The sequence below is a fragment of the Mobula birostris genome, chromosome 6 (genome assembly GCF_030028105.1).
Source record: "Mobula birostris isolate sMobBir1 chromosome 6, sMobBir1.hap1, whole genome shotgun sequence".
In the NCBI taxonomy this organism is placed as follows: domain Eukaryota; kingdom Metazoa; phylum Chordata; class Chondrichthyes; order Myliobatiformes; family Myliobatidae; genus Mobula; species Mobula birostris.
This window is the reverse complement of record NC_092375.1, coordinates 29,422,830-29,438,245: the sequence shown is the minus strand read 5'-3', so window position 1 is coordinate 29,438,245 and position 15,416 is coordinate 29,422,830. Positions and strand designations below refer to the sequence as shown.

The 15,416-nt window shown below is 40.0% G+C and overlaps 1 protein-coding gene across 2 annotated transcripts in view; it reads left to right on the top strand.

Annotated features, from left to right (window-relative positions):
- LOC140198893 (ephrin type-A receptor 3-like) overlaps positions 1–14,890 on the top strand; it is a 289,537-nt gene extending 274,647 nt beyond the window's left edge. For both annotated transcript variants that reach the window (XM_072260103.1, XM_072260101.1), the window contains exons 16-17: positions 1,783–1,938; positions 13,359–14,890. In XM_072260103.1, the coding sequence (XP_072116204.1) occupies positions 1,783–1,938; positions 13,359–13,464 (262 nt within the window). In that variant the 3' untranslated portion in view covers positions 13,465–14,890. The remainder of the gene's footprint in view (positions 1–1,782; positions 1,939–13,358) is intronic.
- The last annotated feature ends 526 nt before the right edge of the window (positions 14,891–15,416 follow it).

Below are 15,416 nucleotides of genomic sequence, written 5' to 3'. Positions count from 1 at the left end.
GCCTTGTTTGGCACATCGGACGACAACCTTGCCATTTCTTTTGCGTTTGTTAGTTTTACGAGGCCAAGCTGCTACCTTGAGGCTCAACCAAGCACGGATGGAAAGCGTGCTAGCAGCCTGCTGGATTCGAACCCGAGACCTCGTGTTCCGAAGTCCAGGCGCGGATAGCACATCATCACCGGCACAAAATCAGCAGTAAAATAATGTAGAAAGTTGTTCATCCAATAATATAAGGAACTGTCACTGTCATTCATCTTGTCAACCAGATTATAGTAGATCCAGTAAGAAGGTAAAGCGCTTGGTGATCCCATACTGTTAGGAAATGAATGTTATAAAAAGGTAGGAGTGAGATTCAATTATAAACAGCCTGGTTTACTGCGCATTTGTAGCTTGCTTATTCTGTCAGATTTACACAGGAGGTACATGTTTTGAAACATATGTTTATAATAGTAATTCCCTTTTCTTGCAATAAAAATCTTGTCCCCATCTAATTTTAACAAATATAAAAAGGCAAATATATATTGCATAAAAGATAAATGAAAATTAAATTTCTCAAGAGTCCCTCTATTGATCTACTTTACTTAAAGCAAAATACCCATTATTTTTAAGAAGTTAAGGATCTGGTGAAGCTGGTGTTTACCAGACTGAATATCCAAGAATCATGCACATAACCAGATTGAGTTATGATCCAGGCACAGCTTTTAATTCGCTGTAGGAGCTTTACAACTGAACACCAAACCAGAAACTGTCCAAAATGCCACAGGGGGTATAAAGAGAAATGTTAACATCAGTCTTCATCAGCAAGGGTGCGGCCAGTTTCTCACTGTAATTGAGTGGGGAATGCTATCTGGTTGGAGTGGAACTGGGAACAGGAGCACAGGCCACATCTTCTTGATATTAGCTAAGAATTTAGAAAGGGGGTCCGTAGGGCATCGCAGGTAGAAGGAAGGGGGTGCATGGAACACACGATCTTCAGTATTTTCCCAAGGAATCTAAAGTAGCAGTTTGCCCAAAAGGAAACAAAAAATATTATTTTCACATGTCATGAGGTTCAGTGAAAAAAATTGTTTTACATGCCATTCATACATATCATTTTATTACAACAGCCACATGTGGTATCATATAATAACGACAAAATTATGAATTCAATTCTTATTAAGGTTGAATTTCAGTGACCCCTGCACTGGGTTTCCACCAGGCAGGTGGGGTTAAAACAGGCCCTCCACAACCCAGCCATACCTCAATTCTAGTCTCAGCTGAGGAGCTGAGTTGTAGGAATCCACATGTCAGGCAGCCTCTTAGTTACAGCAGGCAGCAGTGTTGATGGGGGCTGGTCAGTGACAAAATATTGGCAAGGAGTAGGGGTCACCCTCAAGTTGTCTGTCACACTCATATTGACTGTACTTCGTTGTCAGCTAGAGCCCATGGATAATTCAAACAGTTCCTCATTTCAAACGGAGTCTTGTGCTGCCCATTAGCGGCCAATAACAAGGATTTTGTTTTTCAAATGTACGCTCTCCTCAAGGATTGTAAATCTCTTAGTTTGACTGTTTGCTTCTGTGGAATACTGACCCTGAGTGGGTGGTGTGAGCCGATGTCTGCACAGTGGTCAGTCAATGCTATAATGTGACAGCTTGAACAGCTCAAGCCAGAGTGACAGATAAGTTCCATGGAGGTGCTGCAAAGCTGCCTGCAGCCTGCAAGCGCCTGTTGATTCTAGTTAACGCTTTCTTGTACACTGCTCTCTACTTACTCATGGCTTCCTGATTTCCTTCCAATTAGGCCATCCAATCTGCTGCTCGACCGGAGCAATGCAGACGTCACAGCTTTCTGCTCCGCGGGTGACTGGCTCGATGGTGTGCGGATGGGACAGTACAAGGACAGCTTCATGGGGACGGGGTACAACACCTGTGACATGGTGGCAAAATTGTCCTCAGAGTAAGATTGCCTTTTATCACCAATATATTTTGCAGAAGGTATACAAATAGTAAAATTGTGCTGCATTCTGAAATGACTTGCACCATTATCAATCCTGTCATTATATGTCAGTAATGTGTAGCATAAGTATAGGGAGAGGTGGGACTTTATTCATTAAAGAATTCTCCTCTGTGACTTTAAAGCCTGAAATATTACAGAAGCAAACTAATGTCAATGGTTTAGGTCGTGTGATGCAGAAACAACTGGAATCATTGATATCTGTGATATTGTCCAAAAATAAACCTCTCAGGTTTCCTGGTCATTCAGCAGTTAAATGAAATGGGCGAGGCTGTTTTGAGCTGTATGAAAAGTGAGATTTCAGGCCTGACAGAAGATTTTGACTGTGTATGAAAACCTGAGTCATGGAGCAATGGGTTCATACAATTGGTCTTTGTCAAATTGGAGAGAGGATTAACTGCAAATGCAGTAATATGGAGCAAAGAAACAAACTTCTGAAACAGGACGTGAACCCAAAACAGTGACCTCCTCTTTGTTTCCATAGATACCACCTAACGCAGCTGAATTTCTCCAACAGTTTGATTATTTTCTAGTTATTCGGGGTTCCTACACCTAATGAGCACTAATAAATGAACACTTAACTGCCTTTCACTGTCATTTCTCATGCTTGCCACAAAAAGTAGGACAACCTGCTAATGCTTAAAGTCCAGGCTAATGTATTATTAGTCTGTGGCTGTTTTCCCTACTTTCTCCCATGGAGATGCTTTGGAACATTATGTGTAAGGTAGATAATCATCTCTGAAGTGCACCGGATTTGAAGTTCTGAAACACTTTGATTATGGTTCCTCATGAAAGATGTCTGACTATATTATTTACCATTGGAATCCAAGTTAGTATCAACATGAGAAGTGATCAAAAACAGATGCCTAGGATTAAAACCCTGGTCAGAGCATTCAGTATTGACAGTGTGTTTTACTCCACTCCAGGAATTTTGGTCAAACCTCTGATGTCTCATGGGACATTGACTTGCATATTGAAAGGTCCTGCTTCTAACTCACAAAAGCCCTTTGACTTCTCATGAACCTTTGATTCTTCTAATAATTAATGAAGTTCAATATAATTCCTCTCATCTTCTGATCTTTCTACTATCCTTGAGAAACCATTGGTACTGGATTAAAAATCAGGAAAATCCAAAGAGATAAGGAAATACATTTAAGAAAAGAGAGGGAAAAACCCACACCAAATTATCCAATGGATTCTAGGTAACCATGTAGTCAGTCCAAGCGTAGGTTACAAAGGGATTGAACCATTTCCAATGCCTCTCATCGGCTCCGAGATAGATCCAAGCAGGTCCATTAATAGATAAGTCAACTCAGTCATGAGATAACTTAACCCAGGCAACCTGTTCATATTCTATACCTTCACAGTATGGTCAGGGTCAATTTTGACCTGGCCCAAGAATCCCCTCATAACAAGTGTCTATACCAAATTTTGAACCACAGATCTATTTAGAATGTATACATAGCTTATCTGACATTAATAAATGGGTGATTAATCCTTAATTAATGTTTCAGAGATCTAAATTCAATAGATATTGGTCAAATTTGACCCAGAACAGCTTCAATGTACAAAAATTTGAAGCATCTATACAAAAGTGTAAATTTTTAAATATTTTCACTTTTGCGCATTTTGGGTCACCTTAGGAAGTCATCAAATTTCGGCTAAAAAAAATGGCATTTAGGGTGTTTTTACAGCTGTCAAATGTCAAAACAGGTCAAATTTGACCCGAACAGTATTTAAGGGTTAAATCATCAGATCACTTAAAGCAGGGGTCCCCAACCTTTCTCGCACTGTGGACCGGTTTCATATTGACAATATTCTTGTGGACCGGCCGACCGGGGGGCGGGGGGGGGGGTAGGGTTGCCAACGGGCAAGAGTAGCAGTCAAATACATTGGGTTTACCCCGACGAAGACTACAATGACCATGAATCCTTGCACGGGCTCCGGTGCGCATGCGTGACTTTCGCATGTCTGTACATGCCCATCTATTTCTACAAATTGTTCTTGGCGATTCTGTTCGGGGGCGGGGGGTGTTAATCACGACCGGAATATAGGTGATAAGTGACTAATACACTCAATTTCGTCTCTAAAAGGGTTTATCTAACGAATTTAATATTAAACACACAACGCATATAATTTCCTCGCATGAATATATTGATAAGTCAATTATCGGGGAGGACGGGGAACTTGAAGTAAGTGTTGAATGAACTTCTAGTAGAAGTGGTAGAGGCGGGTTCGATATTATCATTTAAAGAAAAATTGGATAGGTATATGGACAGGAAAGAAATGGAGGGTTATGGGCTGAGTGCAGGTTGGTGGGACTAAGTGAGAGTAGCGTTCAGCACGGACTAGAAGGGCAGAGATCGCCTGTTTCCGTGCTGTAATTGTTATATGGTTATATAAGTCAATAGCATCATCACATTTTAAGTAACGTTTGTATATTAAACACGCAGCATATATTTTCCTCGTGTGAACATATTTAATCATTGCAACACACCAATATCGCTGAATCAATAGGAGCCCTGGGCTTGTTTTCCTGCAACAAGACCATCCTATCGAGGGGTGATAGGAGACAGCGATACTCAAAGGAGGTTCCTAATGTCCAGTCTATTCTGCAATTTAGTGTTGGTTGCATTCATTGCAGAGATATGTTGGAAATGGAAGCAACGTTTTCAGTGCTTTCGTGGCTATCTCAGGATATTTAGCCTTGACTTTGATCCAGAACGCCGGCAGAGATGTTATGTCAAACATACTTTTCAGCCCGCCGTCATTTGCAAGTTCGAGGAGTTGATCTCCTTCCCTCGCTGACATGTATGACGCGCGGGTAATCACCTCGCATGCCTAATGGCTCAACAGTGGGCGTGACAGGGAATAAGGAAAGGCGCAGCTGACTCATATCGCCAAATCATATCGTTTCCTTGCGGCCCAGTAGCAAATGCTTTGCGGCCCAGTACCGGTCCACGGCCCGGTGGTTGGGGACCGCTGCCTTAAAGTATTCAGTAGGAAGGAGTAAATTAATTCATTACCAGACTACCTCCAGGCCAACAGTATAATTTGGAACCCCTTCCATCTATGCAAACTTAATTTTAAAGTTATTGAACTTCTACGGATTGTGTTTACATATAAATGTTGAAAATTGACTGCAGTAGAATTTGCAAATGAGCCATTGCATTCTCCAAATCCAAGGTGTCTAGATCCATGGATCATATTTCTTAGTGAAATTACAACAATGTTTTTCAAGATGCATCAGGAAATGGTTGTTTTAATGACATGGATGGAACATCAGATATCAATGAAACGGAATCACTTGCTAAGTGCAAGCCATAAAATCTGACTAGTGTTTAGTGCTGACTGCTTAATGGAGTCACATAGTTAAGACATTTAAATTGGCTCTAAGTCCATTTTAAATCTTTAAATAAATCATAACTTTGCCAACATTCTTCACAAGTTACGGCATTTTGCAGGTTACTTGTGGAATCAGAAGTGCAGTTGTAACTAGATCTGCAAACTGGAGCAGGTTGGTGGGGGGTTAAAATTGTCCACTGCCACTTTCTGACTGACCATCATTTTGCCTTTTACCTCTTCTCCTCACCTGCCCATCACATCCCTCTATTGCCTTTCCACATTTCCTTTCTCCCATGGTTGACTCTCCTCTCCTATTAGATTTCTTCTTCTTCAACCCTTTACCTCCTCTACCTATCACTTCCCAGCTTCTTACTTCATGTCCCCTTCAACCATCTATCCATTTTTCACCTCACCTGGTTACATTCTTATTCTGTTTTCTACCCTTTCCTTTCCTGTCCCAATGAAGGGTTTTGGCCTGAAATGTTGACTGTTTATTCCTCTCCATAGGCGCTGCATGGCCTGCTGAGTTCCTTTCGTATTTTGTATGTTTTGCTCCAGATTTCCAGCACCTGCAGAAGCTCTTGTGTTTATTATTTTCTGTTGCCTGTTGCCTTTTCCAGAGACAGAAGTGATCTTATAGATGATTCCCATCCCAATGCATAACTCCAGAAGTTCCATTCAGCAACAGGGATGCCAGTAAAATGCAGTGAGATTTCTCTCTGAGGCACGAACGCTGGATTAGAAGCTGCTCAACTGGAAGTATATATTAGATTATAGAATACGCCTGCCACAAATTTTGCTTGAATTCAATGATACAGCTAGTAGAGCTTCTGCCTTACAATATCACAGACCTGGGTTCATCCTGACCTTCCGTTCATCTGGGTAGTTTGCACATTCTCTCTGTGACCATGAGGATATCCTTCAGGTGGTACAAGAAGAACAGGGTGACCTGCCTCAATGACATATTGCTCAATTGCACTAACAAATACTGTGATGAAATGCTTTGAGAGGTTGTCCAAGGCTAGAATCAACTCCTGCCTAAGCAAGGACTTGGATTGACTACAATTTGCCAATCGCCACAATATACCTACAGCTCACTGGCTCTCCTCTGGGCCTTCAATCACCTGAACAATAACAATGCCTATTTCAGGCTGCTGTTTAATGATTACAACTCGGCGTTCAACGCAATCATATCCTCAGTTCCAAACAGCAAGCTCAAACCCAGGGCTTCTGTACCTCTCTCTACAACTGGATCCTTGACTTCCTCTTTGGAAGATCAGTCTTTGCAGGTCAGAAATAACATCTCCTCCTCACTGACCATCAACTCCAGCACACCTCAAGCATGTGTGTGTAGCCTACTGCTTTACTCTGTCTACATCAATGATTGTGTGACTAGGCACAGCTCAGGTGACATCTAGAAGTTTGCCGATGGTACAACTATTGTTGTCTGAATTTAACTTGCTAATAAGGAGGCTTACAGGAGCAAGATAGATCAGCTGGTTGAGTAATATCGCAGCAACAGCCTTGCACGCATCATCAATAAGACCAAGGAATTGATTGTGACCTTCAGGAAGAGGAAATCAAGGGAACACACCAGTCTTCATCGAGGGATCCTGAGTGGAAAGGATGAGCAGTTTCGAGTTCTTGGGTTTCAGCATCTCTGAGGATCTATCCTGGGCCAAACATATTGTTGCAATTAAAAAGAAAACATGACAGCGGATATATTTCATTAACAGTTTGAGGAGAATTGGCATGTCACCAAAGATACTTCCAAGTTTCTACAGGTGTTCCATGGAGAGCATTCTAACTGGATGCATCATCATTTGGTATAGAAGGGAGATCGCACAGGATCAGAAAAAGCTTCAGAAAGTTGTAAACTCAGCCAGCTCCAGCATGGACAATAGCCTTCCCTGCTTTGAGGACATCTTCAAAAGGTGATACCTCAGAAAGCCGTCATCCATTATTAAGTACCCCTTTCACCTAGGACATGCCTTGTTCTCACTGCTACCATCAAGGAGAAGGTACAGGAGCCCGAAGACTCACGCTCCACCATCTGATTTCTGAATGGATAATGAACCCATGAACACTACCTCAGCACTTTTCCCCACTCTTTTTGCACTACATATTTAATGTAATTTTCTTTTTATATGTATATATATTTCTTATTGTAATTTATAGCTTTTATTATTTTGTATTGCAATATACTGCTGCTGCAAAACAACAAATTTCACGATATATGCCAGTGATATTCAACCTGATTCTGATTCTGGTCTACTTTCCTCCCATATTCCAACGATGTGCAGGATGGTAAGCTAATTGAACACTGTAAGTTATTCCTCGAATGCTGTTGAGCAGTCGAATCTGGAGAGTTGATCGGAGAGTAGGAAGAATAAAATGGAATGAGTGGAGAGTTGGTGTAAATGGTGGGCAAAGGTCAATGCAGACTTGACGGGTTGAGTAACCCATTTCTATGGTCTATGACTCAATGACAATCCAATCATCCAAGTTTTCATCTAAATAATTCCTTCTTGCACTTTTTTGCCTCCCTCATCTTTAGGACGTTTGGTCTATATGGATGATACTGTATTCATTTGCATTTGGTGCTGGTTCACATGGAGATAAAAGAACAGTTTAGTCATCAGTGCCAATAGCCACCGCCCGATGTTAGCAAGTGAGGGAGTTACTTTGCTCACCACTGGGGCATGCATGAGGTTATGAGGGAGGGGAGTGAGGTGTGTAGTGACAAACACGAACTTGTCCTGTAAACTGCGATGCCTTGCTAAAGAATGTATTCATTCCAGTACTTTTTAAATGTTCTAAGGGTGCCTGCCTCTACCACCTTCTTAGGCAGTGTGCTCCAGATTATAACCAACTTCTGAGCTAAAAATGTTTTCCTCAATTGTTCTAACACTCTCACTCCTCACCTTAAACTGATGCCCTCTGGTTTTGGACGTCTCCATTCTGGGATAAAGTTTCCAACGTTCCACCTTATCAATGGCCGTCATAATTTTGTATAACTCTGCCAGGTCCTTTGTCTGCCATTCCCACTCAAAAATAAACTCACCCTCTCTAGCCACCTCATAACTGAAATGTTCTGTCTGGTAAATTTCCTCTGCGCCCATTTCCAGCCATTCACATTCTTCCTTTTGTGTCATGACCAGTATTGTACACATTGCTCCTGCTGCAACCTAACCAAAGTTTTGTAAAATTGTACCAAGGCCTCCTTGCTCATAACTACTATGCCCCTGCTAATATGGTCGCCAGGGTAGTGTAGCAGTTGGAGTGATGTAATTACAGCTCAGGGCGTTCCAGAGGTCAGAGTTCAACTCTGGCACTGTTCTGTAGACTTTCTATATGTCCTCCCCGATGAATATGCAGATTTTTCTCTGGGTCCTCCTGTTCCTTCCCACAGTTCAATGATATACCTGGTAGGTTAATTGGTATATGTAAATTGCCCCATGATTAGGTTAGGGTTAATCGGGTTTATCGGAGAGTTGCTTGCCACGCCGGAAGAGCCTACTGTACATGGTATCGCTAAGTAAGTAAATAATAAACTCAGTTATTCCACATGACTTCTTCACCATGTTCTGTAACTGTATCCTGTGTCTGTTATTGTAAGTGGAAATTACCAGCACTGCAAATAATAGAAGGTCTAGCCCAGGTTCCATGACAAGTCTGACTCTACCTTTCCTATTTTTATCAAAGGACATGCTCACATCCCAGTGTGTTTGTGATAGGGTGAAATTTGTTTCAAGAGTGATGCAATATGATGGGGTGCTGACGTGTTGAATATTAAACTGTTATAACTGAGACTAAAGTAACATTATCTCCAATTGCTTTTAAAGAGGCTATTTTTGGTACATTTCAGTACCATTGTTAAGACCTGCTGAATAGAATCAAAGAGATTTTTTCCCCTTCAATACACAGGAAAAGCAAGTTCAAACAAGGGTTTGTCCTTTCACTGAATGAGATAGCTCACCCAAGGATGGCAAAGGAAGCAGAGTGAATTGAAAGTTTAATTCCCATTTTGAGGATTTTCAACATGTCTCTAGAGATAGATTTGCGCTGCACTCATGCCATTGGGATTACTGCAGTACTAGCTAGATGACTGCACGTTTGTACTGAATGAATACTCAATTGTGCTGAGTTAGTGACCATTTCTAGCAATAAGCTAAATGAAAAAAATTGTCATAATATGAAATTTGGTAAGCACAATATATTTTGCTATGTAAGATTAAAAGAAAATTTGTTTGGTGCCCCATCTGTTTGAAAAGACAAGAGACAAACTAGTTTTTTTAAATTACAGTAATAGAACAAAGAAACTCGAGTTGGGATTTCTTATGAGTACACAAATGGTATCCTTGGTTAAACGGAGCTTTCAACATGTTCTAAACTTTTGTGGAGTGATGATAAAAGTGATGATAAGATAAATATTTTTGAACATCAAACTGTTTTCCTAATCTATAAAAAAATGGCAAATAGACGTTGATCAAGTAAGTTCACAACAGGAAGTGTTTGCTACTGTACCTAACAAGTTCTGATCGAGGTCTAGCAGCTCACAAAGGGACACGTGGGAGTTTACTGCACTGCCATATGTTAGCCTTTCCAGGAATAAACACTGCTGTTAGAAATTAAGAATTATAAACAGAGATGGAAATCAGAAACTTGGCTACTTAGACCAAGAATAAGCAGATTGAATTTAGTCTGTGCCCATGCCTAAGGAGCAAATAGCTCATATCAACTTTTCCAATCTGCAGTGTATTAAAAGAAGCAATCCTTTCCAATTTAGCTAAAACTGAATGGTTTGTTTTTAATAAAGAATCCAATTACAGTATTAGCAAAAGGGAAGTCACAGAAGAAACATACATACCTTGTGAAATTACCAAGAAAAGTCCATTTCTAAAGCCAATGCTGATTATATGGTTCTGCTTATTTGCAAGAAGGCTCCTTCTGTCTCTTTTTCTTCTTTTTGTCTGATTTTGTTTTGATTATGCTAACTGGTTTCAGAGTGGAAATTTGTCCCCTGTTTTAGTTGCAGGGATTAAACCTGTAATATAATAGCACATGCACATTGAACTCCACTTGACTTCAGTGGGACTCTATGCTAGATACAGTGTTGAATTGGCACACAATACTACGTTTGTACAAAGACTTTTCTGTCCCATGCAAAAGAGGACACCACAGCATCAGTACCCCTTGGTAATAATCCTAATGGTATTACGCAGAATAAGTCTACGTCTTCACAGTGTTCCTAGCCTCAGCTTCAAACTCAAAAAGTAAATTCCTCAGTAGAACATTTTCTTTTCTTTCCTTTCCCTGCACCAGTTATTCTCTGGCCTTTTTAAATGAGCTAGATATTAGTACTGAAGTTCAGACTGTTCTTTAATGAAGAGCTGGACGCTGGACCTGCTGGGATCGAGACAGGTCAAATTCATTTGACATAGGATGTCTCCTTCCAGCAAAGAGAATAGACATTCATCCCATTCATCTGAGTCTCAGAATGTCAGCCGCCATATCATATAACATCTCTATACTTCTCTCACTTTACAAATTCTGATATATCATCCAACCCATCTTACACAAAAATGGCTAAATTCTCTATTACTGTTTTAACTGCTCAAATATTTGCCTAAATATTCCAAGGCATTACTGAAAATATTTAACAATTCTTCACTAGTAACTTGTTAATTATGTGTCTGAGATGGATCAACAGAAGATTCAGATATGGTTATCAGTGTGGTGTTGAATTCCAGTTTGACTGCTAGTCCCCAAAACCAAAGATGTAAATGAGAATGGATCTGAGTACCCCATATTGCTATATCTATACTCTATTCTTGGTTGGTGCAACTGTAACAAAACCCAATTTCCCTTGGGATCAATAAAGTATGACTATGACTATGACTATGACTGATGATGCAGTTCAGCCAAGGGTTCTGGTGTACCTGCCATGTGTCATACACAGAGAAAAGCCCTGTAAAACATTGCCTTCGTGTTCTATCAGTTTCCTCTAAAAGCAAAGAAAATAAATCATTTGGGCCCTGATTATCCAAAAGCTGAAAATGGCAGCAAACCCCAACTAGTTCCTGTGTGCCTCGCATTTGCCTCATTGGGACTTACAACTTATCCACTAGCCCCAATTGACATAGGAAGATATTTAGAAATGCAAGATGAATGTCCTAAAGGGCCTTAAGGGAAGGAATTACTGGAGCCTTAGGTTCCACACAACCAGGTCCAGAAACAGTTATTATCTATCAACCGTCAAGCTCCTGAACCAATGTGGATTCACTTACCTCAACTCTGAACTGACCGCTGAGCACAAGCTACGAACTTAGTCTCAAGACCTCTGCACCTCATGTTCTCAATATTTGTTATCTACTTATTTGTTTTTGTTTATTGTTTTTATTTTATTGCAGAGTTTGTCTTCTGTTGCACGTCGGTTGCTTGTCAATCTTTGTGTGCAGTTTTTTTGTTTATTCTATTGTATTTCTTTGTTCTACAATAAAATGAATTTCAGTGTAGTATATGGTGACATATACAGTATATCTTGCAACCTTGACAATCAGTAAAAGTGCTGCAATAATCATTTTGCAGCCATGATTTTGTACAAATCATTTTACCTATTTGCATGTGTCCAAACTACAAGGCTTGGATTTATTGTCCTGGCATATTCCCCTGAAGAAGCATCTCAGACTGAAATATCAACTGCTTATTCATTTCTATAGATGCTGCCTGCCCTGCTGAGTTCCTCTAACATTTTGTGTGTATTTTGCTTTGGATTTCCACCATACGCAGAATTTCTCGTGTTTATGCCAAGATTTTTCATTTCCACGTCTTTTACATTGACCTCAGTCTATAATGTTGCATATTATCTGTGCCTCACACGTTAATAGCAATTCCCCACTTGCCTTTGCTATTAGATTCTGATTTCACTAAGTACAGCTGTGACTCAACTAGCTCAGCATTTTTGAAGATGAAAAGAAATAACCTTAACGTGTAGATGTAATAAAGTGAATAATTGGTTTCAATTTCCATTTGTCTACTGTTCCATGTCAGTAGATGGCAGGCTATGGTCAGCAGGATAGGGTACAACGCAGGAAGGAATCTGCTTGCTTCATTTAGGTTGAACTCACACTGATATGAAACAACTTCCTAAAAGAAAACTCATTGCTTTTCCTTTCACGAGGAAGTCTGCAGACGCTGGAAATTCAAGCAACACACATCAAAGTTGCTGGTGAACGCAGCAGGCCAGGCAGCACCTCTAGGAAGAGGTACAGTCGACATTTTGGGCCGAGACCCTTCGTCAGGACTAACTGAAGGAAGAGCTAGTAAGAGATTTGAAAGTGGGAGGGGGAGGGGGAGATCCCTTTTGCCAATCACCTGTCCAGCTCTTGGCTCCATCCCTCCCCCTTCTTTCAGTTAGTCCTGACGAAGGGTCTCGGCCCGAAACGTCGACTGTACCTCTTCCAATAGAGGCTGCCTGGCCTGCTGCGTTCACCAGCAACTTTCATGTGTGTTGCTTGCTTTTCCTTTCACTAAGCTCAAATTATCCTGCCACTTTTGTGTTGGTGTGGCTTGAAACCACTTTTTATCAGTAGAACTGTAGCAATATAAGAGAATCCAAGACATCTTCAAAGAGTGGTGCCTCAAAAAGGCGGTGTCCATTATTAAGGATCCCAACCACCCAGGACATGTCCTCTTTTCACTGTTACCATCTGGAAGGATGTACAGAAGCCTGAAGGCACACATTCAACAGTACAGGAACAGCTTCTTCCCCTCTGCCATCAGATTTCTGCATGGACTTTGAACCTATGAACATTACTTCACTACTCTTTTTTAAAATTTCTTTTTTTAGTTAATTTAACTATTCTATGTTTTTTTTTGTTCTATATTATCATGTATTGCATTGTACTGCTGCCACAAAATTAACATATCTTATGACATGTGCCAGTGATATTAAACCTATTTCTAATTCTGATTCTTAACACCTTCATTCATTATTGTTGTGTCTTCCTTTGCAGTGATATAATGAAGCTCGGAGTTACTCTTTCTGGACATCAGAAAAAGATGGTGAGCAGCATCAAGCAATTGGAAACGCACACAAAGAACAGTCCCGTTCCAGTGTAAACTGCAAACCAAGCCAATGGGCATCAGACAGCAATGCAACAAGGATTTAACCAATGAGAAAGATACCACAATGGTATGGTGACTGATTATACTATGGAGGTCATGATAATGAGAAACCTGGTTTGGTCAGTTGATGTGGTGCGTGAAAGACTTTCAAGCTCTTTAAGTGTAAATGCCTTAAGCAAAAGGAATGATGGCTCTGTTTTCTACCTTTTTATATATTTAAAAAAAGGTGGTATGTTTAAGTATTATTTATGATGGTAAGAAAATTAAAATCACAAAACCTTTCAGCGCGCAGGCAACAGAAAAGAAAATCGAGTTAAATTTCTGTCATGGGAAAGAACGAAATCCTTTTTTTTTGAAAGAAAAATATTATAGTTAGAGAGGTAAATGAACATTTGAACAAATGGTAAACGGATCTGTGAGTTAGAAGCAATGGAAATGGTGCAAGTGTGCGTGTGGCTTTCAGTTTTTAAATTGGTTAAATTATTGAAATGGGGCCGATTAAAATTTTGCGCAATACTGTAGGTTTTTCACAGTGATCGTAAAGTTTAATGAGTATCTTGCAGCATTATGTCTTAAACAATTTATAGTCCATATTTTAGACTTTGCTGTCAAAGTGAAGCCCCTTCCCTCAACTTTTCCTATTGTTCTGCCATGTTGGAGTGTGCACAGCCAATCATTAAACATTATTCTGTACAAGGCAACCCAATTTCATGTCTTAAAATGTTAATTCATTTTACAAAAAGGATATGTTTCCCCCACAGTATTGAAAATTTTGTGAAATATGTATTATCTACATTAAATTTTTTATCTATTTTTGTCACAATACTTTGCCATTGCTCTTATATTTAATGTTTGCATTATTGACACATACATGCACATCGACAGTATGGCAGCTAAGTTGTTTGAATTTTAACCCAGAATTCTGGCCTCTGCAGTCAAAGTAGTTTAATTTCTGATACTTAAATTGGTAGGTTCACATGCAACAGTTCATTCCTTATTTGAGCACTTCTTTCTACTGATCCCCTTTGAACTGAGGGGGTATTTATTTTGCACCCTATCCAAAAATAATATATGATTAGAAGTTTCCAATTCCTTCCGTGTGTGCCGTAATTGCAGACCCTGTTCATGTGTTCGACACATTGCTCAGAGTCTGTTCCAATTGAACCGGCAATAGAGTTTATAGAATGTCACCACAGGGTGACGAAAGGGATGGATTTCACAGTGGTAGAAAAGGTTGCTCAGTCCTCGATGGATCATAGTGTGAACAAGTTCTAAGTTTCAATGTATGTACAACTCACAAGACACAGTAATATCTCCTGAGATTGGTGGTACCATCCAAATCACATGCACGTACTTTTGCGGAGTTCAATCTACTATATGTTGCTTTAGTGGGTGTTCACTTTATGTGTGAGTTTAGCAACCCTTCCTGAATTCCTGTAACATTTTACAAACTAGGGGCCTTAATACCCATCAATGGGTAATGTCACTTCAATGTATTTGTATCATCTACTACCACTGAATACAATTACAGTAAAAGAGAAATTATAAAGTTCATCAATTAATACTGGGTCTTGAGTCCATTAAGAAATTCAACACTAATGAGTTAATCAATACAACTTGCAGGTTTCAAAGCTTTACCATTTGTACACGTGATTATTCACAAGCCGCCTTCTTCTACAGTGTGCAGCAAAAGTGAATTTTGAATTACCTTAACCAGATCTTAGTGTGAATGTCATTCAGATCATGTGTCAATTTGGATATAGCTCTCTATTCTTAGCGCTGGCAATTTGCCGTTCCAGAATTGATGTCCAGATCTCTGGAGAGCGATGGTCTTTCCACAGGTAAGTTCATGAGCAGGCACCGTTTAATACCTACATCAGGACAAATTTTATAGAAAGAAAATTTAAAATGGTGAGTGTGATTAGAATTTTTTAAATAGAAGTTAC